Raw genomic sequence first — 27,506 nt, 5'->3', positions numbered from 1 at the left:
TAGGAGTTTTAGTCATACTTTATTTTATACATATCAATTTGTAGGGCAGACATAATTCTTCAGTTCAATGGGACTTCCACATGATTACAGTCACAGAATTGGCACACTATATTAAAAAACAAAACCAAACGGAGACAGACAGAATATGAAGCTTTATGCCAACTGAGACCCAGCGTGCCCTGCGCCCTTCATACAAGATCTTGGAAGTGTCTGCTGTGAGCTTACCAAAATAGAACCAGAGGTCAGAGGTCACAAAGGGTGGTTTACAAAATAAAACCTCTTTTCCAAGAGTTACTTGTTTCATAGAAAAATATTACAAATAAAATTAGAGCTATTTGAGGTGTTTACTCCCAAATCGCATGTGGTGCACTGGTTTGTGCCGAGCCCTGCGGACACAGCGCCTGGTGGAGCCTGCATTTCTGGCATTTCTGCTCAGGTACACCGTGACCGCCCGCACCGCCCAGCCTGCTGACTGGCCAAGAGTCACAAAATCAGAACATTTTCAGCCATTGGGTACACTCACAATTTGTTTAAAAAAAAAAAAAAACTGCTTGGGAAACAAGATGTAATTTGTATTTCTTCCTGAAGGAAGGAAATTAGTAGAAATCTGTAAACATAAAACAGATTTTTGAAAATAGAAAGCAATAGCTAATTCTTTTTCAGAGCTGGAATTTTCCTCAGAGATGATTTGAATTTGAATTTTGGTTTTAGAGACAGGGTCTCACTGTGCAAGCCCAGGGCTCCAAGCTGGTCTGAAACTTTCTTTGTAGCCCAGACTGACCTAGGACTTACCGTAGTTTCCTGCCTAGGCTCCCTGACTGCCAAGCTACCACCCCGGCCATTGTGTTTTCCTGAGGGACTGCAGGCTTAAGCAACATTTGGTAAGCAGAGATGCGGCAGATCGATGCTCCACGTAGTCCAACCCCCTGATTTCCCTTCGTGATTATGCAAATCTTAAAGAAAAGAGATCTTATAAGCTATGTACAGCAGTTTACACCTCGGTTTCTTTTTCAATTGATGAATGGCTGAAATGAATTCATGACATATATTCGTCACGGAGATCTGTGTAGGCACATGGAAGCTTCACTGGAGGGGTGAGGTCTTGAGCGGGATCATGATTCTGGACTCCATTTCCTGAATGAGAGGAACTGGAAACAAGGCGGAGGTTTACTTCGCTGGCTTTCTAAACGCACTGGGGTAGAGACACATTACCAAGGCGCATGCTCAGACCACAGACATACGCTGTGAGAAGGCAAGGGAGCGCTAGCAAAGAGACCAGTTACCGGGGCAGAAATCTGTGACGGCACCGACTAGGATGCTAGCGAAACTGAAAGAGTCCACCTGGAGAGCGGCGTGATGGGAAATTAGGAAAGTCTTGGTTGTGAAAAATAGCGCTTTCTCAAAAGATTCTTTAAAACAAATAATCTAGATGTACCCCATAGAAAGGAAAAGTGAGATGGCTCAGTGGGTGACGGCACCTGTCACCAAGCCTGAAGACCTGTGTTGAATCCATGAAGCCACCATGGCGGAAGAGAGACCTGACTCCCACCAACGGCCCACGGACATACGTGTTAAATGCGCTGTGGCGGGCCCACCCCCAGTGGAACAACAGCGCTCATGGAAATCAATGCAAAAGAAAATTTTTTCCCATTTAAAAATTTTGTAAAAACTACTTCTGTGGACTGAGACTCATTCTGGGAACTGGTAAATTTAAGTGGAAATTACAAATAGGCATGGCAACCCACACCTGTAATCCTAGCATGTGGGAGGCCCAGGCAGGAGGACTCCCTCAAGTTTGCTGCTAAGTTTAAAACAGAGAGAGAGTGTATCGAAACGACAGAATAACACACAAAATTACAGGATTTTGTTTCTTTTGTGACTGGTGTCCACTCCCTATGTAGCCGAGAAAGACCTTTAGCTGGGACCCTCCTACCTGCACTTCCTGGCACAGTTCTGGCCCAACTGTGTGTGTGTGTGTGTGTGTGTGTGTTTTGTTTTTATGTTTTTTTTTTTTTTTTTTTTTTGAGACAGGGTTTCTCTGTAGTAGCTTTTGGAGTCTGTCCTGGAACTAGCTCTTATTGACCAGGCTGTTGACTGATTTTTTTTTTTTTTTAACTAAAGCAAGCTATTTTCTGGGTTGCTATCTCATTTTCTTACTCAGAATGCAGCTTAAATAGCCATCAAATTTAACTTTATGCTGATCTCTATGAATTTGAGGTCAGCCTGGTCTACATAGAAAGTTCCAGGACAGCCAGATCTACACAGTTAGACCCTGTCTGGCAGAACAACTAACTAAAAAAAAAAAAATTAACTTCATAATTTCTCTTGAATTTTAGTGCTGTGGATCAAACCCAGGGTTGAGCCAAGTTATTATCATTGTCACTATTATTATTGCTGCTGTTTGTTACTCTGTAGCCCAGTCCGTCTTGGGGCATTCTTTTAACCTTAGCCTTTTAAATGTGTTTGCCACCATACCTGTTTGCAAATATATTCTTTTTAATCGATGTATTAATAATTTTGGGGAAGTAATGGCCTTAGTGAAAAGAATTTAGAAAAAAAATTGTAACTTTTAGAGAACAAATTAACTAAAAAAATATTTTTTTAAAAATTAAGATAGTCCAGCATGGTGGTGCAAGCCTTTGATCCCAGCACTTGGGAAGCAGAGGCAGATGGATCTCTGTCTGTGAGTTCGAGGCCAGCCCATTCTACATAGAGAGTTTCAGGACAGCAAGGGAATAAAATAATTAAATAAAAAAATTAAGCTACCCACAAGTCTCAAAACTCTACTAGGCGGGCTGGAGAGATGGCTCAGTGGTTAAGAGCACTGCCTGCTCTTCCAAAGGTCCTGAGTTCAATTCCCAGCAACCACATGGTGGCTCACAACCATCTGTAATGAGGTCTAGTGCCCTCTTCTGGATTGCAGACATAACATGCAGACAGAATATTGTATACATAATAAATAAAAAAATTAAAAAAAGAAGAGACTCAAAACCCTTTCATTGTCAGAATATCAGAGGCCCAAACTCTGACATATGGCCCCAGTGCACTGGAAGTTTAAAAAAAAATAAAAAAGAAAAAACTCTACTAGGCAATATAATAGTTGAAACAATCAATATTCTTATTTTGTCTGTCTTCTGCTTTAAAAATTATTTATTAATTATACACATATAGGTGTTTTATCTGCATGCATGACTATATGTGTTGTGCCCACGGAGGCCAGAAAAAGGCACTGAATTCCCTAGACCAGGAGTTCTAGGCAGTTGAGAGCCACCATGAGTTTCTGGGAATTAGACCCAGGTCCTCTGGAAGAGCAGCCAGTGCTTGTCTCCTGGGCCATCTCCAGCCATCTCTGGCTTTTTTCAGACAGGGTCTAGCTGTAGCCTAGGCTGGCCCAACACTTTCAATCCATTAACTTCCCAGAGAGCTGGAATTAGTCATGAGGCACCGCCCTGGGTTACAGAATCGGGATTATTAATTTGAAACAAAGTCAAGTTAGTATTGAAAGAGAAAAGAACATTGGTCTACCTCACATCCTGTTAACCTTACTGTCACATCGCATTTCTAACACTAACACTCGAAGCGGGAGCTCTAAGGGGTCTTTGGCAGCTTACCCGTGTAGTACACCAGCTCCTCCCAGCCATGCTTGTGCCACGCGGCATTCCGTATGTCCTCCCTGGTCTGGAGATCTTTATAAGCTTAAACACAGGGAAAGAGACCCGAGTCAGGTACAACACCCACATTCTAGGAGTACAGTCATTCAGGTGGCTGTCTTGCTTTCTGACACTGTTTTGGTCACTCAGTAACTGACTTGGAGAACAGCAAGCATGGACTGAGAGAAACCATGGTCAGCCCTCTGGGAGGGGTGAAGCTGCCTGCTCTCATGGTTTTATAATCCAGTGACCACACGCTGTCTCTACAAAGCAAGGAAGCTTCTTCAGTAACACAGTCCATTTATGACTGAGAACCTTCAGACTGGATAAACCTTAGACTCATACTCCTTCTGCCTTTTTCTCTCAAGTGCTGGGATTATAGGCATGTACAACACCATCTGGGTAGAACATGTGTTTTATTTAGATTTTTTTTAAAAAATTAATTTTTTATCTTAGGTATATGTGTTTGCCTGCATGTATATATGTATGCATGTGCATCTGTGCATTTCATGGAGGCCAAAGGAGAGCCACAGGTCCTCTGGAATTAGAGTTACAGGGGATTGTGAGTCACTGTGGGTGCTGGGAAACAGACTGGGTCCTCTGTGAGATAGGCCAGGGCTGTTAACCAGTGAGTCACTTCACCAGCTGTAGAACACACCTTTTGTTGTTAATGATTTATTATTTATTTATGCACATCAATATTTTGCCTGCATATATGTCTTGTGAGGATGTCAGATCTCCTGAAACTGGAGTTACAGACAGTTGTGAGCAGCCATGTGGGTACTGGCAACTGAACCCGGGTCCTCTGGAAGAATAGGCAACACTCTTTACTGCCGAGCCAACTCTCCAGGCCTGTTGCTGTTTTTGATATTTCTTTGTAAACTCTGATTTGAACATTTGAAAATGCAGACGCTTTGTGGAGCCAAATCTCAGCTCACCGGAAGACGCACTGTTAGGGACAAGGCTGTTGCTGGACGCTAGGAAGAAGGAGGGTCACTGCTATAATCTATCCTTAGCGCAGGCTTTCGGTTTCACAAGTGCTAGGTAAGCTCCACTGAGCAGAAGAGCCAGGCTGCAGCAGGGGTTTCTGAGAGTGATGGTGGAAGCGGAGGGATGAAGTTATCTTTTTTGCCTCAATGTAACCACTGAGGTTTTGCTTCCCTGCCATGATGCTACTATGTAACCAGTCTGCACTATCTGTGGGGATCTTTTTTTCTGATGTAGAACGCCGGGCCTTGTACATGTCCTTCCACCCAGCCATACCCTTTTTTATTTTTAATTTACTTATGTGTAGGTATATATGTTTATGTGATAAGCTGGAGGTACTGAACTCGGGTTCTCTGGAAGAATAGTGAATTTTTAATTGCTGTGCCATCTCTCCAAACCCTGGCTGCTGTGGTTTTCCCAGTTTTAATTCTTATTTACATACATGCATGCAATGAAATACCATTATATCCATCCTCCCATCTCCCCCTCCAATGTTTAGTAACCTCCCAACAGCCTCTTTTGCTTGTTTTTGACTATGGCTTGTTTTGTAGTTCAAGGCTGGAATCTTCCATGCAGCCCTTGCTGGTAGCGAACTCTCAATTCTCCTACCTCGGCTTCCTGAGTGCTGGGATTACAGCCATGTGCCAACATATCTGGCTTGGGTCCGGCCTGCTGCCAGTTTCTAAGCCAGTGACCCACTGACCTCATGCTGCTGGCCTCTTTTGTTCTAGATAGCCCAGCAGTCACCATCCACCTGCAACGCTTGCGGCTGCTATCGGGTTTAAGGTTACTGAGTCTAGACTAACCCCACTGTTTATTACAACGTCATTAGTAATGAATTCTTCAATCCCAGTAAGTCACAAAAGAAGGAAAAGTACACATACCCCAAAGATGATGCACCATATATAGCTGCCCAATTTGAGAGAAGAATCCCCCAACTGCCTCATTATTGTCCTGTCTAAAGCGGATGGCACGGGCCCTATGAGAGAAAAGCAGTGTTCCGATAGTTAAGGAGAGTCGGGAGGCGCCTGGGGATGCTGACACACACCTGCAATCCCAGCACTTGGAAGGCAGAGACGAAGAAAGGCAGGAGGATCTGCAGTAAGTTAGAGACCAGCCTGGGCTACACAGTGAGTCCAGGCTAGCCCATGTTATATAGTGAGACCCTTTCTTAACAAAGACTCAGACTGTATTTCTTCCACTCAGGGCCAGCTATTGGGAATGAAGACTGTTTTCTTTTTTTTTCTTTCTTTTCTTTTTCCCACGCATGCCACAAGAGGGCACAGGGACTCGGGAATCGAACTGGGGACCTCTGGACTCACAGGCGCTGTGCTTAGCCATTGAGCCACTGCTCGGCTCAAAGACCATTTTCTTTTAATGCGTATCAAAGTTTTAAATGCAATCAAGTTTTTATTTTTGGGTGAAGTTAGGATCTCATTCTGTACCCCAGGCTAGCTCAGAATATACTACACAGGCCAGGTGACCTCAAACTCGTGATTTTCTTGCCTCAGTCTCCTAAGGAAGCTATTTTTATGATAAGTAGATAATATTTAACTATGACTTTTCAAAACAAAAACAGCAATATGAAGATATGTGGTTGCACTTCTGCTTATTCCTAAATTTAAATATAAACCTCTGATTCTTGAAATAAATGGGAGGGGAAGAGACCTGCGAACTTACAAGGAACTGCTTCACGGTTGTGAACTTTGCAGTCCACAATAACTTTCCTCATGAGATATGCTCACTGGGGTGACGGTGGCACTAACGCTAGTGGGGAAATCAACTACATTTGGTTGGATTTGAGGCCTTGTCCATGAGATGGACTCCATACCCGACACTGCTAACAAGGTCCAGCACCGAGAACAGACACATCACAGGCCCTGGGGACACCTGCGATGACCATGCTGCTAAATGTTCACAGCAGTAATGTGACTCCTAACCACATAATGCCAGACCAGAGAGCAGAGCATGGCTGAACCCTCAGCAGGGCTTTGCTTGCCAACGGCAGCTAACATAGAGACCCACAACTGGTCAACATGCAGGGGAATTTCTGTGAATTCTAGGCCAGCCTGGTCTGCAGAGCTGGTCTAGGACAGCAGGGCTATACAAAAAAACTCTACCTTGAAAAAACAAAACAACAAAAATTTGATTATAAACAAATCATTAAAAAAAACAAAACAAAAACCGGGCTGGAGAGATGGCTCAGAGGTTAAGAGCATTGCCTGCGCTTCCAAAGGTCCTGAGTTCAATTCCCAGCAACCACATGGTGGCTCACAACCATCTGTAATGGGGTCTGGTGCCCTCTTCTGGCCTTCAGGCACACACACAGACAGAATATTTTATACATAATAAACAAATATTAAAAAAAAAAAAACAACCAAAGCTTTCCAAAACCAACCACCAAACACAAACCCCTCTTCGCTTTCAAGATTTAATACTGCAAAAAAGCATGTTTTTTGTTTTTTTTTTGTTTGTTTTGTTTTTTTAAACTTAAACATTATCTTCTCCTGGGACCAGGTACTCTGTCTTCACATTTAGTGAGATCACCTGAAATCTTGAAAATGTTTAAAAATGAATTTTTCCCAAACCAATTTTCTATAATCCGAATAGAAATGAAGGCAGGGGTTTCAAATGACGCAGAGACCCCATCCCACCAGAGAGCAAAGCTGGGGTCTATCAAGGGCGTCCTCGTCATGGTTTACCCAGGAAATCTGTATTAATACTTCCGTGCTCTGGCCTGGTCTCGGGCACATGAAGGGCTTAGCACTGATAAAATTTGGGGAGATAGATTCACCTTCATTTATTTAAATAAAAAGAACCTGAAAAATAAGCTACGAATATCCACAGTGAAAAAAATAACCCTTAAGTAAGGGACAGGATACTTTAAGTTTTTTGAAATAGGGCCTTACTATGTTAGCCCAGGCTGGCCTTGAAATCATGATCTTACCTCGGTTTGCTGAATGCTAGACCTACAGGTGGGCATCACTATGCCCAGGAAGGAGTACAATTCTCCAGATGGCCTGACCAGTGTGTTCTCTTCCTGAAGGAAACCACAGACTGAATTCTAATGCCTTAACTGGGCTCAGAAACAGAGCAGCAAGCTCTCCTGTTAGTGATGAGGCCAGGCTGCTGAGGACCACTTTGTGTGCTGCCACTCTCATCCACAGGGACCCCACCAAGGCCTCCAGGTTCCTCTGTTGTGAATCACATATGGATTACCCACAAATTATAGATATCGTCAAAAAATTACAAATGTGATCAATTGTCTCGAATTAAGGAAATCAGTTGAACTGTGCACTGTAACCACTCGGGAGGAAGGAAAGAGTTTTTCATTGATCGTGATAAAATATTCTGGATTATTAATTTCATTCTGGACTTTTCTAATTTGGTTATGGAAGGCAGAGAAAATATACTTGCCGTAGCCTGGTAATAATCAGAAATGTGTGCTGCGGAGGAGACCGCCATCTTAACAGTTACCTACATGCCAAAATACAAATCAAATGCTGAGCTGGCTATATGAAAAGCTTAAAATAACTGAGTAACCTCAACATATCCTGTAGATTCACTGTGAAAAAAATATTAATTAGTAACATCCTAGTTGTATGAACATCTAAATTGCTATAAGCTAACGTGAACAGCTCAAAAGCACAAACAAAAACACCTCGATACAGTGGCACTTATCACAGTGTACAATCAAATATATATTCCTTTTTTGTTTGCTTGAAGCAGAGTCTCAGTAGCCCAGGCTGGCCTCAAACTTGCTATGTAGCTGAGGATAGCCTTGATCTCCTGGATCCTCCTGCCTCTCCCTCTCCCTCCCCGGTGTTGGGAGCAGTGGGAGCTACTGTACCTAGCTAGCTAGAGCTTTTGTGCCTACTGAACCTAAGAACTTCTGCCCAGTTCAGACTAACAGAGTTTCCCTGGCTTTTTTCATTGTTTCACTTCTTACATTTAAAGAAAATATTTGTTTCTATTTTATGTTTATGAGTGTCTACCTGCATGCATGTATGTGTACTGTGTGTATGCAGTGCCCTTGGAGGCCATTAGAGGGTATCCGAGCCCCCTGAAACTGGAAGTACAAATGGTTGTGAGCTGCCATGGTTGTTAAAAACCCAACCTGATGCTGGGTGTGGTGGCACTTGCCTTGAATCCCAGCACTCAGGAGGTAAATAAAGACAGGCGGATCTCTGTGAGTTCAAGGCCAGCCTAGTGTACAGAGTGAATTCCAGTACAGTCAGGGCTACAGAGAAAAATCCTGTCTTGGAAAAAAGAAAAAGAATCCAATCTAGGTACTCTACTAACTGCTGAGCCATCTTTCCAGGCCTGAGTTGGTTCAGGTTTTTTTTTACACACTATAAGCCAGGAGTGCAAACATTTTTTCTATGCCCAGTTTTCCTGGCACCTTTGATGCCAGGAAATAGTTATCTTCTCTCACTGAAGGAAGATTTACTTAGGCATATTTTTCAAAAAGCACCTGCTCATAATTGCGGTCAAGTGTTAAACTTCTGGCCCTTCAGCTCTGGCCCACTGACCTATATTATATGTTTGTCCATGTGCCAAGACTATACTTGTTTAAAGACATCTTCCGGGGGCTGAAGAGATGGCTCAGAGGTTCAGAGCATTGCTTGCTCTTCCAAAGGACCTGAGTTCAATTCCCAGCAACCACATGGTGGCTCACAACCATCTGTAATGGGGTCTGGTGTCCTCTTCTGGCCTGCAGGCATACACACAGACAGAATATTGTATACATAATAAATAAATATTAAAAAAAGGACATCTTCCGTTGTATCCCAGCATGCATCTAACCTTGGAAATCTTCCTGCTTTGACCTCCCTGAGTGCTAGGAGTACAGGCATAAGCCATAACATCGGGCTTCAGGTGCCGGCTCTTGGAGAGAACTGTCAGTCTTCCTACTTTGTCTATTTAAGCTTGCATTGGTGCTTTGCTACTCAAATTACAGAAAAAAAAAAAAAAAAAACCAAAAAACCAAACCCAAAAACCAGCTGCATCATCTATGCCAGCTGCCCTGCTACTGTAACGAACCCCAGGTCCCTGAGGAGCTACCCCTCAGGGATTTTGTCGGCAAGCCTTTCTGGAGAGATGCATGCTGAAACAGTTAAGGATGAAACAGCATGTGGTCTTGGTAATTCCTAAGAGGTCAGACCTAAACACGACTGGTTTTGTGTTAGTAATTTATTTTTGTGTATGCATTTTTCTTTTGTTGTCTGTCTTTCTTGAGATGGTCTTGCTGTGTCTTGTGATTGTCCTTTAACCTCCTAAGAGGTAGAATTTTATATGATGTTCGGCTTGTGTTAATAATTATAGAAGCAGTGCCGGAGAGATGGCTCAGTGGTTAAGAGCACTGGGTACTCTTCCAGAGGATCCAGTTAAATTTCCAGCACCCACGTGGTGGCTCGTAACTGCCTGTAACTCCAGTTTCAGGGGATCCAACACCTTCACACAGACATACATGCAGGCAAAACACAAATGCGCATGAAATAAAAATAAAAAATACTTTAAAATAATAATTATGGAAGTTTAGAAATAAGTATAGAATGGGGGATCCATCATATCGTTCTCTCTAGTTCTGTACATGTTTGAGATTTTTCATCAAAACATTTTAAAAAAGCCATCTAAACCAGGGGCCAGCAAGATGACTCAGGGGTTAAAGGCACTAGCAGCCAAACCTGATGACCTGAGGTTCATCCTAGGGATCCAGGCAGTAGGTAGAGAGAGGCAACTCCAGGAAGTTGTCCTCTGACCTCTTCAGGCACCAGGCCCTACCAATAAACAAACAACAGTGGAGGAAGAAGACAAAGGGAACAGAGAAGACAAATCAAGGCGGCTGGAGAGCGGGCTCTGTAATTAAAGGCCCTTGCCCATCTCCTAGGCACACACAGTGGGTAACATACACCTGAAACTCCAGTTCAAGAGGATCCAACACTCTTGGACTCTGTGGGCACTGTATGCACATAGTACACAGACATACATGCAGACAAAATGCCCAGACACACAAAAGAAAACTAAACCCTAAAAAAAGGATGGTGGTGTGTGTCTGCACTTGCAGGTTTGTTGGCGGTGGAGGCAGAAGGAGCACTGGAGCCCAGCATTCAAGACAACCCTGGCAGCAGTGAGGCCCTGGAAAGCGCAGCACTGAGTCAAGGCATTTGAGCGTTTCTCATCTGAGGATTTACGGTGTGAGCCAGATGTGGTGGTTCACACCTGGGAATCCAGGAACCTGGGAGGTGGAGGCACAAGGATCAGGAGTTTAAGGCCTGTCTTAGTTACACAGTGAGTTTGAAAGTAGGCTGGGATATGAGATTGTCTCAAAAAAGCAAAACAAAAAAAAATTCATGGCATGGCTTAAAATAATTAATGAGATATACAGACTCAACACAATAATATACTTACCAGTAATTGCCCCATTCAATCATTGTTCCTGGCTGAAAGGGAATTTAGATTTTGGTTAGTTGTATGAAAATATATAAACTGGGAACTGTAATTATCTGCTGTGTTCCCACGCAATCACTGTAGCGTCATAAGAGAAAACAACCAACACATACGCTAAGAGTAATCAACCATGGTCAGTCCATCTCTTGATGCACTGAAGACCTCTTTCCACCTTCCCCAGTACAAAGATCATTACATCACTGAGATGTGCACCTTGTACTGCTGCTGCCACTGGAGGCTGCCAAGGGTGAAGGATGTATATAGAAAGAAGATGATAAATGGACATAATTAACCAAGTTTTCTGTTGGAAGGACAACCAGAATGTACCAATAAAAATGGGGCTATATCTAGGTCATTAGTCACAGAAGGGATACATCTAGAAAGCTGTAAAAAAAAAACATATTCTCTCTCTCTCTCCTCTCTCTCTCTCTCTCTCTCTCTCTCCTCTCTCTCTCTCTCTCTCTCTCTCTCTTTCTCTCGATAGGATTTCTCTATGGAGCTGTGGCCATCCTGGAGCTTTGAGCTCACAGAGATCCGCCTGCCTCTGCCTCCAAGTGCTGGGATGAAAAGCCATCGCTGCCAGGCCTGGCTCACTCTTGTTCTCACCCAGACAGTGCTGTTTAATCCATGCAGCACTCAGTGTTTTTGAGGCACTCTTGCTTCAGCAAGGGCTGTTGCTGCATATTTGGTTCTGTGCTTGAACAGAAAGTTATTAGGGCTGGAGATGTAACATAGCTCAGTTAACAGTGTTTGCCTGGCACACAGAGTCCCAGGCTGGATCCTCAGCAAGGTACACATCAGGTGTGGTGGTGCACACATTTGACCCCAGTGCTCAGGAGGTAGAAGGAAGAGGACCAAGAGCTCAGGGCTATCCCTGGTTACATACCAAGTTTGAAGTCAGCCTCAAGAAAATTACTTGGGGGCTGGAGAGATGGCTCAGAGGTTAAGAGCACTGACTGCTCTTCCAGAGGGCCTGAGTTCAATTCCCAGCAACCACATGGTGGCTCACAACCATCTGTGATGGGGTCTGGTGCCCTCTTCTGGCCTGCAGGTAGAGCACTGTATATATAATAAATAAATTTTTTTAAAAAGGAAAATTACTTGGAAAAACATCAAATATCAAGTAATAAACATTATACATAATGCCATAAATACAAAAGAATTTAGCAGAAGAAAAAGGATGAGAAAGAGAAAATAAAGTAAAACAAAAAGACTAGATTGGAAGAAAACAGGTCAAATCAAAATACAAGCCGGATGTGATGCTGGGTATCTGTAACCCAGCACTCAGGAGACTACCGCAGGAGCTCAAATTCAAGGCCAGCTGGGGCTACGGGCGACCCTGTTTTCAGTCATTGCCACCACCCCTGAAAAATATGTGTAAGACGCTAAACACACATAACAAAACGTTTCACTGTCTGCATCAGGAAGCTGTGCAGGGAGGTCTGGCCTGCATTCACTACTTACTCGGAGCTGGTAGGACCTGAGTTCGTATATATTGGGTCCTGATCTCGGCACGGGCTCATTCCAGAAACTGAACTCCAACAGCAGCTGATTTCTCCTGGAGATAAGCATGTCGCTTCTGGCTTTACGGAAATTTACAAATTCCTTTGGGAGAGAAAAAAGATGCTCATGAAATCTTTGGATACTTACATATAAATAGACTTTAGTAACAACCAAATTCCAAAGGCTAACACGGTTATAAGTAAGCCCATCTTAGTTTTTATCTACTGCATGGAAATAATGGATAGAGCATGCCCGCTCATTTCCTAACGTATCCAGATTTTTTCTTTTAAAGATTTATTTATTTTTGCATGTATGTGTGTGCACCACATGAGTGCTTGGTGCCCTGGAAAGTCAGAGAGGGCATCAGATCCCCGGGAACTGGAGTTACAGGTGGTTGTGAATGTTGGAACTCAACAGTCCTCTGGAGAGCAACAAGGCCTCTAAACTACTGAGCTGGAGTTTGATCCACAGTGCCACCAGGGATAGTGGCACACACCTGTGAGCCAGGAGAATCAGAAACTTAAGGCCATCCCTGGGTACATAAAGAGTTTGAGGCTAGCCTAAGCTGTAAGAAACTGTCTGTCTCAAACAAACAATGCTGTAGGTGATAGTTTCTAATTGCAATCCAGGGCTGAGTTTACCACGCAGCGTGGCCAATGTCAGAGTCCAGTCTTGTCAGTTTAAAGATGCTATAATGCAGGAGCTCTGATTTTGATAGTATTAAAACTGGTAATTTTGGCTGTGTGGTGGTGGCGCATGCCTTTAATCCCAGCACTCAGAAGGTAGAGGCAGGTGGATCTCTGTGAGTTCGAGGCCAGCCTGGTCTACAGAGTGAGGGCAGCCAGGACTACACAGAGAAACCCTATCTCGAAAGACCAAAACCAAAACCAAAACCGAACCCAAAACAAAACAACAACAAAACCCTGAAAAAACAAAACAAAAAACCCAACAAAATCCAAAGACCTAACAAACAAAAAACCCCAACCAACAAATAAACATTAACAACAAAAACTAGTAATTTCATGTTTACATACAATTTTAAGAACTCATATGATGAAATTTCTACTATGAAAACTAAATGATTTACTAACAAAAGCTGGTAAGTGTCTTTATGAAGTTCTGTGTTAATACACCCTGAATCATTATACTACACAAGAATCTCTCTCTCTCTCTCTCTCTCTCTCTCTCTCTCTCTCTCTCTCTCTCTCTCTCTCACACACACACACACACACACACACACACACACTCCCCTCCCAAATTGTTACCTGGTTTTCTTTGAGTTTATTCATGACCTCCGTGAGGGCTGGATAGCCTCCTTCGTACCTCCAGAGGTGGACTGAAATGCATTTTAAAAGATAGCACACATTCAGTCTTGAGACACTCTTACCTTGACAATACAGAGTTCATGCCACGTGAATACAGAACAGCACTGGAGTGTATGCCTCGTATCCACCACATGAACACAGTACATTGTAGTGCACCTGGTATCCACCACAGGGATACAATACAACATTGTAGTGTGCCTGTATCCACCACAGGGATACAGTACAACATTGTAGTGTGCCTGTATTTGCCCTTGAGTTATTTTACAAAGTTTTCATAACAGATTTGAACATTAAAAAAGTAACTTTTACAGTGAGTTACTGTAGAAACCACTTGATCCGGGAAACCAGAACGGAACTTGAAAAGGACTATAAAAACAAGCACTGCATTTACAAAATAAGGTATTTATCCCAAAAACTTTTGTTTCCTACCGGCTTGATCCTGCTCGCCATACCATGTGTTCCACGTCCCCACCAAGGTACAAGGGTACTGCTTGCCTTCATGGATCTTTGGTAACACTTCTTGACTTAAAGAGAAGAGACAGTAATGCTGATTAAACCAGGGAGAGATTTCCCAGTAGACAGCATGGGAGCGTCAGTTGAAACACAACCACTTCCTATGTATTCTAGCAAACGAGCCCATACCATCCATATGTGTTTTGTTTTAGATTTATTTCATGTGTATGAATATTTTGTCTGCATGTACATCTGTGTACCATGTGTGACCCTGGTGCCCACAGAGGTCAGAAGGGAGCACTGGATTCCCTGAAACTAGAGTTACAGATGGTTGTGAGCCACCCTGTGGGTGCTAGGAGTCAAACAGAGTCTTTTGCTGGAGTAACAAATCCTCCAAACCACTGAGTCATCGCTCCAGCCCCCCCCCCCCCCAACAGATCGCTCCAACCCCCCACACAACAGATTTGTAAGATCGTGTCCGGATCTGAAGTGTTAGCCAAATTCCGTTGTCTATCAGCACCCACTGACCAACAGCTTAGGTTTTAACCGCAGGCTATTTACAAGAGTTACAAGCAACTCCTGCGGTGTGATAAAAGTGTTTACAAAGGACCAAGGTCCCAGAGTCCAGGAGCCAGGGCTCTATTTGCTATTTCAGGAGAAAGAAGAAAAAAGCTGCTGAGGAACGAGACGTTTACAGAAGTTAAGTTCTGCTGGTTCCCATCAAGAAAGAAAGTCAGGAATTACATACAAGATCATGAAAGAAACCAGAAAGCAGGGAGAAGCATTCAAGCCAGAGGTGAGCAATTGGCTGCTCAGCGGGGCAAAGCAGTGGGAAGGCCTTTGGGGAGAAAGAAGACAGCCAGGCATAGTGGTGTGAACCAAGTTGCCCCCCTCTCCCCCCCCCCCCCCCCCCCCCCCCGCAGTCCCCAACTCCACCAGTGTGGTTAACAATTGGAAGAATCAAAATAAAATATACACTTGAAGCAACAATTGGTTCCACACAATTCAGCCAGCTACAGGGATCTCAGAAGTATCACAATGAACACCCAACCAACTCAGGACCACCAAGAGCAGGATTGGTGCTGAGCCTTGACACAGCCACGTGTGACTTTTAACAGGTGTCATATCCAAGCCTGACTCCACAGAAACCTTCCTATGGTGTAGACACGATCTCAAGTAGCTGATGACTTTAAACTTGGGGCTGATTTTTCCCAAAAAAATATGCTACCTGCCTAGCTATACAGAAAAATACTAGACCTTGTGTCAAAAAACTGAAAGAAAAAAAAGAAATGCTACTGATTCCATTTATTTGCTGACAATACATCATAATTACAGTAGGTTGGTGACAGGCACTACATGTTGTTATTTAGTGTTTTCTGTTGGGGGGGGGTCTGAGTGCTCTGTCTTCATGTATGCCTGTATGCCAGAGAGGGCATCAGATCCCATTATAGATGGTTCGGAGTCACCACGTGGTTGCTGGGAATTGAACTCAGAACCTCTGGAAGAGCAGCCAATGCTCTTAACCACGGATCCATCTCTCTAGCCCCCAGAGTTTTGTTTTGTTTTTGATACAGGATTTTGCTGTGTAGTCCTGGCCAGCCTGGAACTTGTTATGTAAACTACGGGCTTCAAACTTGCAATGGTCTCCTGCCTCTGACCCCGCCCCCCAGCATGTCAGTGTCTGATTAGAGCTACATGATACCACATCCACCTAATTTTATAGTTGCTTTTGAGATAAGGTCTTGTTACTACATATTCCTGGCTGGCCTTGATCTCACAATCCTGCCTCAGATTCCGGAATTTTAGACTCACAGGCGTGCACTACCAAGGAAAGCACAAGTCTATTTCTTGAGAGGTGGCATTTACTTTTTTGTGTACATTGATTTAAAAAAAACTTAAAATATGGTATTAAATATGCCTGATATATAAGCCAGGACTGTTCATAAATAATGCAGATCTGAGGTGGGGAGGATAGATGAGGATGGTTTCTTTGTGTGCCCTGATGTGTGCAGCAGAGCTACTGTGGGGGAGTAGCGTCAATATGGACAACCAAGCTGGGGTCCGGAAAGGTCCAGGGTGGGGGTGGGGAGCTTTTCATCTACATGGATCCACACAGGAAATCAGTCAGTTATTTGTGCAGGGCCCCAAACTTGCTCTTACAGGCCCAGGCCTTATCTAAGCGGACGCTGGGAGACAGGTGGGATTCGTACTGAGAACTGGGTGGGTGGGGCAGAGCTCTTGACAGGGGCCCCTAAAGACCAGGCAGCAGTTAGGATCAGGTGCTGCTGAGAATTTTAAAGAAAAGGAAAAAACAAAAAAGCAGAGAGAAAATGTGTGTGTGGAGAAACTAAGAGATAAACCTTTTTGGTTTTGGTTATACTTATTTATTTAAAGGTTTATTATTATTAGTGTTTTTTGAGACAGGGTTTCTCTCTGTATCCCTGGCTATACTGGTACTCTCTTTGTAGACCAAACTGGCATCAAACTCAAGAGATCCGCCTGCCTGTCTCTCAGATGCTGGGTTTAAAGCCATGTGCCATCACAGCAGCCAAGATTTATTTTTATTTTATATGTATAGTTTTTTTTTTGTTTTGTTTTGTTTGTTTTTTTTGTTTTTTTTTTTTTTGGTTTTTCGAGACAGGGTTTCTCTGCAGCTTTGGAGCCTGTCCTGGAACTAGCTCTTGTAGACCAGGCTGGTCTCGAACTCACAGAGATCCGCCTGCCTCTGCCTCCCGAGTGCTGGGATTAAAGGCGTGCGCCACCGCCGCCCGGCATGTATAGGTAGTTTTGCCTGCATGTATGTCTGTGCGCTATGCGCATGCAGTGACTGTGGCGGTCAGAAGAGGGCGTTATATCCCTTGGCCTGGTGGGGGCTTAAATGGGAATGGATCCCATAGGCTCATATATTCGAATGCTTGGTCCTGAGTTGGTGGAACTTTGTTTGAGAAGAATGAGGAGGCATGGCCTTGTTGGAGGAGGTGTGTCATAAGGGGGTTAGACTTTGAGGTTTCAAAAGTCAGTGCCATTCCCAGTTAGCCCCCTCTCTTTGCCTAATGCTTGTGGATCAGGACGCCAGCTAGGGGCTACTGTTCTACCAGCTACCTGCCCGCCTGCCATCCTCCCCACCATGACGGCCAGACTCACCCTCTGAAATGGGAAGCCCCCAATAAAATGTTTCTTCTGTTGCCTTGGTCATGTCACAGCACAGCAACAGAAAAGCAACTAAGTTATCACTCATCATGTGGGTGCTGGGACCTGAACCCAGGTCCCTCTGCAAGAGCAGTTCGTGCGCTTAACCACTGAGCCATGCTTCCAGATTCTTTATTTTTAACTTACTGGAAAAAAAATTAGCCAGATAGGGTGTTACTATGTACTCCTAATTGGCCTGGAACTTACTATGTAGACCAACCTGGCCTTGAACTCACAGAGATTGGCCTCTCTTGGCCTCCCAGGTGCTGGCATTAAAGGCATGCACCACTACGTCTAGCTGAATTTTTTGAAGTTTTAGAAAGAGTTTCACATTGCAGCTCAAGCTGCTATCAAGTCTGGAACTCACTATGTGGTCAAGAACAACTCGGAACTCCTAATCTTTCTGTGTTCACCTTTCATGTGCTGGTATTACAGACCTTGTCACCAAGGCCACCCCAGTTCCTCACACAGCTGAGGTCACACTTGTACTTGCTAACCCTCCAAGCTGTCCAGGGAGGGAGTTCCTTAATCACAGGCAGCCAGGAAGGCCTGAAGGGACTCAAGGTCAGTCACAGGTGGATGGGAGGGTCTTCCTGAGTCCTGATGGGGGAGCTGTGAGTGCTCAGAACCAAAATGCCACTGGCAGTCCCCTCCCCCCAACTCAGGCCAACCTCTGAGAACTCAGCTCTAGGGGTCTCAAAGATATCGCTTCTGCTATGAAGAGTTAGCTGAGCCAACACATGAAGATCGTTAGAGGCGCCTCCCACCACCCCAGGAAATGAGTTTGAGATACACACCAAATTTTGTTGTATGCGTCTAGGCACTCCGGTTTAACGTTGTGAACTGAAAGGAAAAGAAAATGCAGCGATGAGCGTGTGAACAGAGGGACGGAGCCACGCATGGGGACGGCGGCCGGCCGCTACTCACACTGTAACTTGTACAGACTGCTTGTCTCCTTCTTGGCCAGGAGGTTGGAGTGCGCGTCTTTTCTTGGATCCACCTTTCTGACAAATAAGGACTTGAGCCAGCTGTCTTCCCGAGCTCTGTGACTTGAGGACGTCACTCTTCTAGGAAAGAATTGAAAACAGTTCTCTGAGCCGGGCGCTGGTGGCGCACGCCTTTAATCCCAGAGGCGGAGGCAGGAGGATCTCTGTGAGTTCAAGGCCAGCATGGTCTACTAGAGCTGGTTCCAGGACAGGCTCCAAAGCTACAAAAAAAAAAAAAAAAAAAAAACAAAAAACAAAAAAAACCAAAACCACACCAAAAAAACAAAACAAAATAAAACCCATCTAGGAAAAAAGAAAAAGAAAAAGCAAACTGCATTCTGACTGAATGTTTGCACAGCCTTAGTGTTCGCTAAGTTCTTTCACACCTCCAGAAACACACCGTTTTCCATGACACTCCCTGCCAGGCCTCCTGAGGTGAGGGAGGCAAGATAAGCAAGGTGCACAGATAAATACATGAAACCTATTATTAGAAAAAAATTAAAAATGAAACCTACTTTATACACAATTTAAAAACTGGTTAGAAAATAGTCTGGGTTCTCTGGTACAGCAGGTAGAAGTGCCAGCCACAGGCCTGGCCTGGTGACCTGAGTTCAATTGCCAGAGCCTGCCAGGTGGCAGCAGAGAACCAACACCTGAGGGCTGGCCTGACTTCCACACATGTGCACAAGAGAAATAAAGCAGTTTTAGAAATTAAATAGGCTGCGGCTATAGGTTAGAGGGGTTCAACACCTTGCCTGGCTTGTGATTTCTTTTTGGAGGTATGTGTGGGGTTGGGGATCGTTAGCTGAGACAGGGTCTCTCTCTATAGTCCTGGCTGTCTTAAGAACTCACTATGTAGACCAGACTTGAACTCACTGGGATCCTCCTTCCCTTGTCTCCCAAGGACTGGAATTAAAGGCGCACATGCCCTGAGTTTGGGGTCAGCCTGTTTGAGATTGAGGACAGCCAGAGCTGGGGGGAAAGGGAGGGAGGGAGGGAGGGAGGGAGGGGGAGAGAGAGGGGGGGGGAGAGAGGGAGGGGAGAGAATGAGGAGGAGGAGGAGGAGGAGGAGGAGGGAGGGAGGGAGGGAGGGAGGGAGAGAGAGAGAGAGAGGAGAGAATGAGGAGGAGGAGGAGGAGGAGGAGGGAGGGAGGGAGGGAGGGAGGGAGGGAGAGAGAGAGAGAGAGAGAGAGAGAGAGAGAGAGAGAAAGAGAGGGAAGGAGGGAGGGAGGGAGGGAGGGAGGGAGAGAGAGAGAGAGAGAGAGAGAGAGAGAGAGGAGAGAATGAGGAGGAGGAGGAGGAGGAGGAGGAGGAGGGAGGGAGGGAGGGAAGGGGAGGGTGGGAAATAGAGATCACACTCAAGTCCTCTACAAGGACTTTACTAACTGAACAAACTCCACAGCCACACACACACAATTTTCTACATATATAATTTTTTTTTTATAATTTGAAAGAAAGATTTCTGCCCCCCTCCATTTTCATGTATGCTTGTGGTGTGCACCTGGAGGCTGAGGCTGATGTGCGAATTGTTCCTGCTTTCCCTCTTATTCAATGAGGCAGGGTCTCTCAGGCAAACCTAGAGCTCGCCATATGACTAGTGTAGCTAGTAGGCTTGCTTTAGGGATCCAGACTCAACCTTCTAAGGCTTGACTTACAGGTGGGGAGGTGGAGAGTGGAGCCCCCTCCCCCGGTCTTAAAAGGGTGGTCTGGGGCTTTAGTGAGCACTTTAGTCACCATCATTCTGTAGCCCAGGCTAGCAGGAAACTCAGGGCAATCCTCCTGTCTCACTCACGAGTGCAGAGATTAGAGGAACAAATTTGGGAGTTAATTCTCTCCTTTCACTGTGGTTCAGGTACCTGGGACAGGCCTGAACAGCAAGTGTTGTTTGTTTTTGGAGCCATCTTGCCTGTCCATTTCTTTCTTTCAAGAAAGGGGCTCATATAAGCCAGGCTGGACGTTAACTTGCTGTATTTTTTCTCTCCTTTCTGACACACTGCCTCCTCCAGGCTAACTGGCCTCAAACTTCCGTCTCCACCTCCCATCTCAATACAGGTGCGCTGGGATGACAGCTGCGAAGCACTGCAGCTGACTTTTTTCTTTTTCATATTTATTTATTTGTTTGTTTATTATGTATGCACTATTCTGCCTGCACACCAGAAGAGGGCACCAGATCTCATTACAGGTGGTTGTGGGCCACCACGTAGGTGCTGGGAATCGAACCTTCTTCTGCTGGCCTCTGTCTGCTCTGAATGAGCTGTTTTTATCAGTGTGCCCCAAGAGCTTTCTGTGTTAGTCTCTTCCCAAGCCCTCTCCCCTGCATTCATCTTTATGTAGGATATTCTAGGTAAGCACTCTTCGGTGGGACCTCTGGCACCAAGAGCACCAGTTCCTTCTCCTGGATTCCTCTATGAACTGTACAGAGCACAGAATCCATGATTTTTGCCATGATTGTCACTGGTGAAGTCCAGACAGGCTGGCTTACTACCAGCTAGCTTCTCCCACGGCCTAGCAAACTGCTTAGCATCTCATGTAGCCCAGACTGACCTGAAATTCACTATGTAGCTAGCTTTGAACTCTTAACCTTCCTGTCCCTGCCTCCTAAGTGCTCAGATTGCAGGCATGTGCCCCCAGTTCCACTCTAATTGTTTTTAATGTGTCCTTCAGAAATGCAAAGATGCATGGCTATTTAATTCTTACTGCATTTAATACTTTATATATGTGAATCTAATAAAGAACTATTTGTAGGCTAAATATAGAGTAGAAAAACCCAGAGACACTTTTCTCTTTCTCTTTAGGGCTCAAGGGTATTAAGAACTGAACTAATAACCACATTTCTTTCCATGGACTGGTTGATGTCATTTGCCTATGGCATCTCAAAACAACTTAGCCAGGTATGTCTTGCAAAAGACTGGCTTAGAGAGACCAAAAGATCTGGTAAGAAGTGGCAAGGACAAACAACATTCAAAATGTTTTTACTAATCACGGATGCCTCACAAATAGGCAACTCTGCGGCTGAATGTGTGTGCGCCTAGCTTTGAGTGTCAAACTTTGAAGTCTTTCTTTGGGTGTCAGCTATCAGTTGGCTAAAGCTGATATGAAAATGTTCAGTCCTGGGCACAGGATGCATGATACACTGTCCAGTCTATCTCTCTGTATAAGCCAAATATGGAGAGGGCTATGCCAAGAGCTGCCGGAGTGATAAGATCCAGGCAAGGCATGGGTTCTTACTGAAAACCAGACAGACAGACACAGACACACAGATGGGCGCATGCGTGCGTGTGTTGGAGAGTTCCCCATTTTTTGTCAAAAGCTGGACTTTAGAATAAGTTCTGTGCACTAGGCTCTGTTGATAGCAAGTTCAACCAGACGCCCATACAGTCTCCTGGGGAAAACAGCCAGGATGAACACAGATACCAAAGCCGACACACGCTGCCAGAGCTCAAGGGGATGAGTCATCAGCTTGGAATCAGGAGCACAAGGGATCCAGTAGCGATACTGCAGCTCTGCCCCGGAGGCCAAGCAGGACAGATGGACAAGCAGGTGATCATTCTAGTCAGAACAACATGTACAGGACACAGTGTCATGGGAATGGAGGGCAGACTTCTGGGACAGCAAAGAGTTCAGAAAGACATGGGAGCAGAGAGTGGGAAGCAAGAGCGGCTTTAAGAGATCAACACAAGGCAGGGGGCCAGGTTTCTGTGCCTTACACTGGATATGGCGTGGTACTAGCAGGGCAAACAAGCATGAAAGCAGCCGAGGCGCACCGAGCCAGCAACAAGGGCAGGGAGTGCAGTTCCTGGACTCTATTGTTGAAGGAAGCACACAACAAATACTGAGAGGGTGGGACAAATGACAGTCCGGATACAGAGATGAAGGGAAAGAATATTTTCAAAAGATACCCCTGGCACTGGGGGTGTAGCTTAAGGCAGAGCGAGGTGAGCAAGCACACCTAGTACAAGTGAGGTCCTGGGGTCAGAACTAGAGGAAAAAACAATCCTGCCAATTATGTGACTCTTAGCATGTGGAAGGGGCAGAGTCTGGCAGATCTCTGAGTTTGAGGCTAGTTTGATCCATGTATTGAGTTCCTGGCCTGCCAGAGCTATACTGTGAAACCCTGTTTCAAACCAAAACCAAAACAAAACAAAACCTCCTCACAAAAACAAACCTAAAAAACCCTGAGGTGGAGAGGATCTTACCAGGTGAAGCTAGCACCAAGGTTTAGTCAGAGCAAAATGAAGAGAGGAGACACATTTAACATAAAGGCCACAGCAGCAGCAGTGGGCCTCACTCACGGACCCTCAAGTGTTTGCTAACTGCACAGAGTGTTAGGGGTGGGGCCAGAGTGGAAGGATACCGAGGAACAAACCTGGCCCTGGCCTCCGGGAGCTGAGTCTGCAGTGGGAGCAGGGAAACACGATCACAGCCAGTGTGCCGTGAGCTCTGGGACAGAGGCGCAGGCAGAAAGACGAGGGTCTTGGTTGGCCTGGAGATGAGAGGCACCTGAAGAAGTACCCATTGAGCTAAAGATGTAGAGGATGAGACATTTGCCACGGGAGAAAGAACATCCTAAAAGCTAGTAATGGCCAAAGCCACGAGGAAATATTGCAGTGAGGAAGCACAGGCGGGGGAAGGAGACAGGGCAGATCTACTGTAACAAGTCTCATATTAAAGCAATGCTCTCATAAACCCAACTCCTGATCTGCCACTAGAGTCGTTTGGAGCCTGTTCTGGAACTCACTCTGTAGACCAGGCTGGCCTCGAACTCACAGGGATCCACCCGTCTCTGCCTCCCACATGCTGGGATTAAAGGTATGAGCCACCACAGCCGGGCCCCATTTTTTTCATTTAGAAAAACTTCAAACACAGATAAGTTGAAATAAGAACTTACGCACTCCATGGAGATCAAAAAATTAATGTGATCTTTTAAAATGTTTTCTTTTTAACTTTTATAGATTTGAAAACTGTATAGACATAATACAACCTTAATATTTCAGCATATACTGGGCACGGTGGCAAACATTTTTAATCCCAACACTCAAGAGGCAGATGTAGGCAGATCTCTTGAGTTTGAGACCAGCCTGGTCTACATTCAGAGTTCCAGGCCAGCCAGAGCAACACAATGAGATCTTGTCTCAAATAAATGAATATTTTGACATAATCTCTAGAGACCAAAGGTAAGTCCATATGCTGTTATCACATCTGAGGAACATAACATCTCTACCCACTCTCTATTAAATGTTTCCATTGTCTTCCAAATGGCTTTTATTACTTTTATTGGGAGAGGTCTTGGGGAAGGAAGGGAGGGATTAGGATCCAGTCAGGGTTTATACGAGATAATTTGTGTGTGCGCACGCGTGTGTGCAAGAGGGTGAGACAGGGTCTCATTAATTAGCCCAGTTTGGCCTCTAATTCACAATCCTCTTACCTCACTTTCCCAAGTTCTGATGGTAGCCAGGTTTTTAAAGAATTATTTTTAATTAAGTGTACACATATGGGGGATGGGCATGGGAGTGCAGCTTCCCAGAGGGGTCAGATTCCCCGGAAGCTAGAGTTAGAGGTGCTTATGAACTGCTTGATGTGGGTGCTAGGATCTGAACTCAGGTCCTCTGCAATAGAACTCACTCTTAACCACTGAGCCGTCTCTCCAGTCACCACAGCCTGGCTAGTAGGTTTTGTTATAATGGGAAAAACGTCCTCTTAGAATTTTTTTTTTTTTTATCTGTCCCCTTCAATGATGGGATCAAGTTCACACTCTTCATGGGAATCCAGACAAGTGCTGCTGCTGGTTGAGGGTAATGGGAACGGAGACGGTGGAGCCCAGACATTTGGAAGCAGAAATAATAGATCTGACAACCAATTAGAAGGCAGGGAGGGAGGTAGCACAGGCTTGCAGAAGGCCTGGAAAATGGGAGATGTTCCATTACTGGGAAGAAAACAGTTTTCCTTTTTTTTTTTTTTTAATGGGAGATGTTCCATTACTGGGAAGAAAACAGTTTTCCTTTTTTTTTTTTTTTTTTTTTTTTAAATTTCGAGACAAGGTTTCTCTGTAGTGTAGGAGCCTGTCCTAGAACTCGCTCTGTAGACAGATTGGCCTGGAACTCGCAGAGATCCGTCTGCCTCTGCCTCCCGAGAGCTGGGATTAAAGGCGTGGGCCACCACCGCCCGGTGAGAGCAGCTTTGTGGGAGGGACGTGAATGAAACCCTGGGTAACGTAAACCTTTCCCAGTACCTTCAGGCATCAGTGTGATTGTCTAGTGGACAGCTGAGAACGCTGGGCCCAATACAAACTACAGCTAAATAAGATGAACTGGAGAAAACACAAGTCCGGAACCCACAGACCTGACTCCTTCCTGAAACTCACGCTGCAAGGTCACCCCAACATTTCTGTAGGCAAATCTGTTTTTTTTTTTTTTTTTTTTTTTTAACGTCATTTTCCTTAACCTTTTAGCCAGTATCAGGCACAGCTGAGCAGTCCAATAAATAATCCCCCCTCTGACAGCTGTCACATAATGACGGCGCTGGCTGCTCTTTCCCCGTCTTCTTTGCTGGCTCAATCTCCACCACCCAATCAGCCTGCAAATGTTGGCACATACTAGGGCTTGCTTCTCGGCTTCTGCACTAGCCAGAGTCTTTTTATTTATTTATTTATTTATTTATTTATTTATTTATTTATTTAAACAATTCTATCCATCACTGTGGCTCAAAAACAAAACACCGAAAACAAAAACCCAGTAAAAACACGCACGGTATAATGGAACCCAGGTATCTATCCACGTTCCTATATGCTGACAATTTCTCACCAGCTACCTGAGCCCAGACATTTGGTTTTCCCATTTGAACAGCCTAACACCTCAAACTTTGTAAGGTTCTATACCGCCCTGGATCCTCCCTCCTTCCTCCTCTCTGGATGGCTCCCGGAAAGGACTGGCAGAAAGGGAGGGGGGAGGGGGAGTGTTTCAAGGAACCACAGGGCATTTGGCTCCAGCAGGAAGTAGGGGTACCTGGAAGGTCCAAATCTCTGAGTTACCAGCTCTACAACTCTACATTAGGTCTTGACTGAACACCTTGAGTTTCAGCTGCCTGAAACCTGTTTTCCAAGGAACAAAACACAAACTTTAGGGGCTCAGATGGCTTGCTCAGTAGCCACAGATGTGAGAATTGTTTGTTTATCCAACTTGCAAATATATTACACGTGATTTAAGTAATTTACATCTACAAGTTGCAGCTGTCCCCATACAGTGGCAGCGCACGCCTTTAATATCAGCATTTGGGGGGCAAGGAAAGGTGGATCTCTGTGAGTTCGAGGCCAGCCTGGTCTACAGAGCAAGCTTCAGGACAGTCAAAGCTACACAGTGAAACCCTCTCAAAGAAAAAAAAAATTTGCACCTGTCCTAGAAAAGGCAATAGGCCTGACACCACACCCAGACTTCACACTTTCCCAAGTCTCTGTGAGGCTCCACCTTCTGAAATGCACACCCGTACTTAAGATTGCTACAAGTCATATTATATAACGTTACACAGGGCTGGAGAGATGATTCAGTGTTAAGACCAGTTGCTTCTTTCCCAGAGGACTAGAGTTCTATTCCCAGCACCCGTTTTTGTTTTTGTTTTTAACTTTAGTTCCAAAATGATTGGATGCTCTCTTCTCACTCCGTAGGCACCAGGCATGCGCATTGTGTGCATACACACACACACACACACACACGCACACGCACACAAATCTTAAAAAAAAAGTTTCAGGGCTGGTGAGAGGGCTTAAAGGGTAAAAGCACTGGTTGCTAACTAAGTCTGATGACCTAAGTTCAATTTCCCAGACCCACATGGTGGAAGAAAACCAATTACACACTCGTGCAGACAAGGGTGCACTAAATAAATCTACTAATTTTTAAAGAGGCAACATTTCAAGTAGCCAAGGGTGGGCTTGGTAGTGTACATCTGTAATCCAGTACGGGTTGGCAGAAAGTTCAGGCCAGCCAGGGATACATGTATCAAGACTTTGTCTCAAAAAATAACTAGGGGCTGGAGAGATGGCTCAGCGGATATGAGCACTTGCTGCTCTTGTAGAGGACCCAGATTGAATTCCCAGCCCCCACATGGCGGCTCACAACCCTCGGTAACTCCAGTTCCGGGGAATCCAAACCTTCTTCTGGCACCGGGCACATACGTGGTACACATAAGCGCAGGCAAACACTTATACACACAAAATAAAGACAAACCCTAAAAGCCGCTTAAGAAGAAAATAACCATACAAAGGAAGAAAGGGACAAGAAATCTGCCGGTAAATTAGGACGGCTTTTGGTTATTTTGCTAAAATGTCAAAGTGACAGATTCGGACAACTGAACACAGAATCCACTGAGGTTAGGGAAAGGGAAAAAAAAGTTTGAACGTGAACTCCGCCATCTACCACCGCTGGCCGCTGTCGATTACTTTTCCGATCCACTCCGCTTTCAAAATTAAGTCAAAAGAGGACTTTTCCGAGTCGGGACCCCGGGGCAGCTTCCCCGGGAGGGTGGCTGGGGACCTGCCATCCTGTCACTTCTTCCCAACCTGGGCGAAGCGCCGCGATCGCGGAGCGCAGGGCGCGGAGGCTGCGGGCAGCCGTGGCCCGCGAGGCCGGCGCCGGGGTGGTGGCTCCGGCAAGGGCGGCGGCGGGGGCAGGACCGTGACCTTGAGCCTCGCGGGGCCCGGGAAGGCGCTCCAGCCGCGCCGGCCCTCAGCCGTCCCCCCCCCCCCCCCGCGGCGTCCGCCACCCGCCCCGGGGGACCCGGCGCCCTTCGCCCCACGGCGGCCCCTCCCCGGCCGGGCCCCGGAAAGGGCGGCGCTGCTCACCGGAGCCCGGGCAGGAAGCTGCCAGGGGCGGCTGGCCGCAGCAGGCCTCCTCGCGCGAGCAGCACCCGTGCCGCCATCTTTGCTCCGGAGCCTGAAGCTCCCAGCGCCCGGGTGCCGCTGACGGCGCCGCCGC

General features: G+C 45.5%; 1 protein-coding gene across 3 annotated transcripts; it reads right to left on the bottom strand.

The window, feature by feature from the left end:
- Positions 1-27,506, bottom strand: Nipsnap2 (nipsnap homolog 2). 3 transcript variants are annotated; one of them, XM_038345813.1, is made up of 11 exons: positions 27,374-27,506; positions 18,485-18,624; positions 18,355-18,400; positions 14,345-14,439; positions 13,856-13,926; positions 12,552-12,692; positions 11,049-11,080; positions 8,055-8,060; positions 5,522-5,616; positions 3,612-3,695; positions 1-1,148 (listed from the first exon to the last, which is right to left on the bottom strand). In XM_038345813.1, exons 1-11 carry the CDS (start codon positions 27,448-27,450, stop codon positions 1,084-1,086), a joined length of 852 nt encoding a protein of 283 aa, XP_038201741.1. In that variant the 5' UTR covers positions 27,451-27,506; the 3' UTR covers positions 1-1,083. The 3 variants fall into 3 exon arrangements, with proteins under 3 accessions (XP_038201741.1, XP_038201743.1, XP_038201744.1); XM_038345815.1 differs by lacking the exon at positions 8,055-8,060; XM_038345816.1 differs by lacking the exons at positions 8,055-8,060; positions 13,856-13,926; positions 18,355-18,400.

The sequence above is a fragment of the Arvicola amphibius genome, chromosome 10, assembly GCF_903992535.2.
Source record: "Arvicola amphibius chromosome 10, mArvAmp1.2, whole genome shotgun sequence".
Taxonomy (NCBI): domain Eukaryota; kingdom Metazoa; phylum Chordata; class Mammalia; order Rodentia; family Cricetidae; genus Arvicola; species Arvicola amphibius.
The sequence above is the reverse complement of the archived record's forward strand: the minus strand, read 5'-3'. Positions and strand labels throughout refer to the sequence as shown.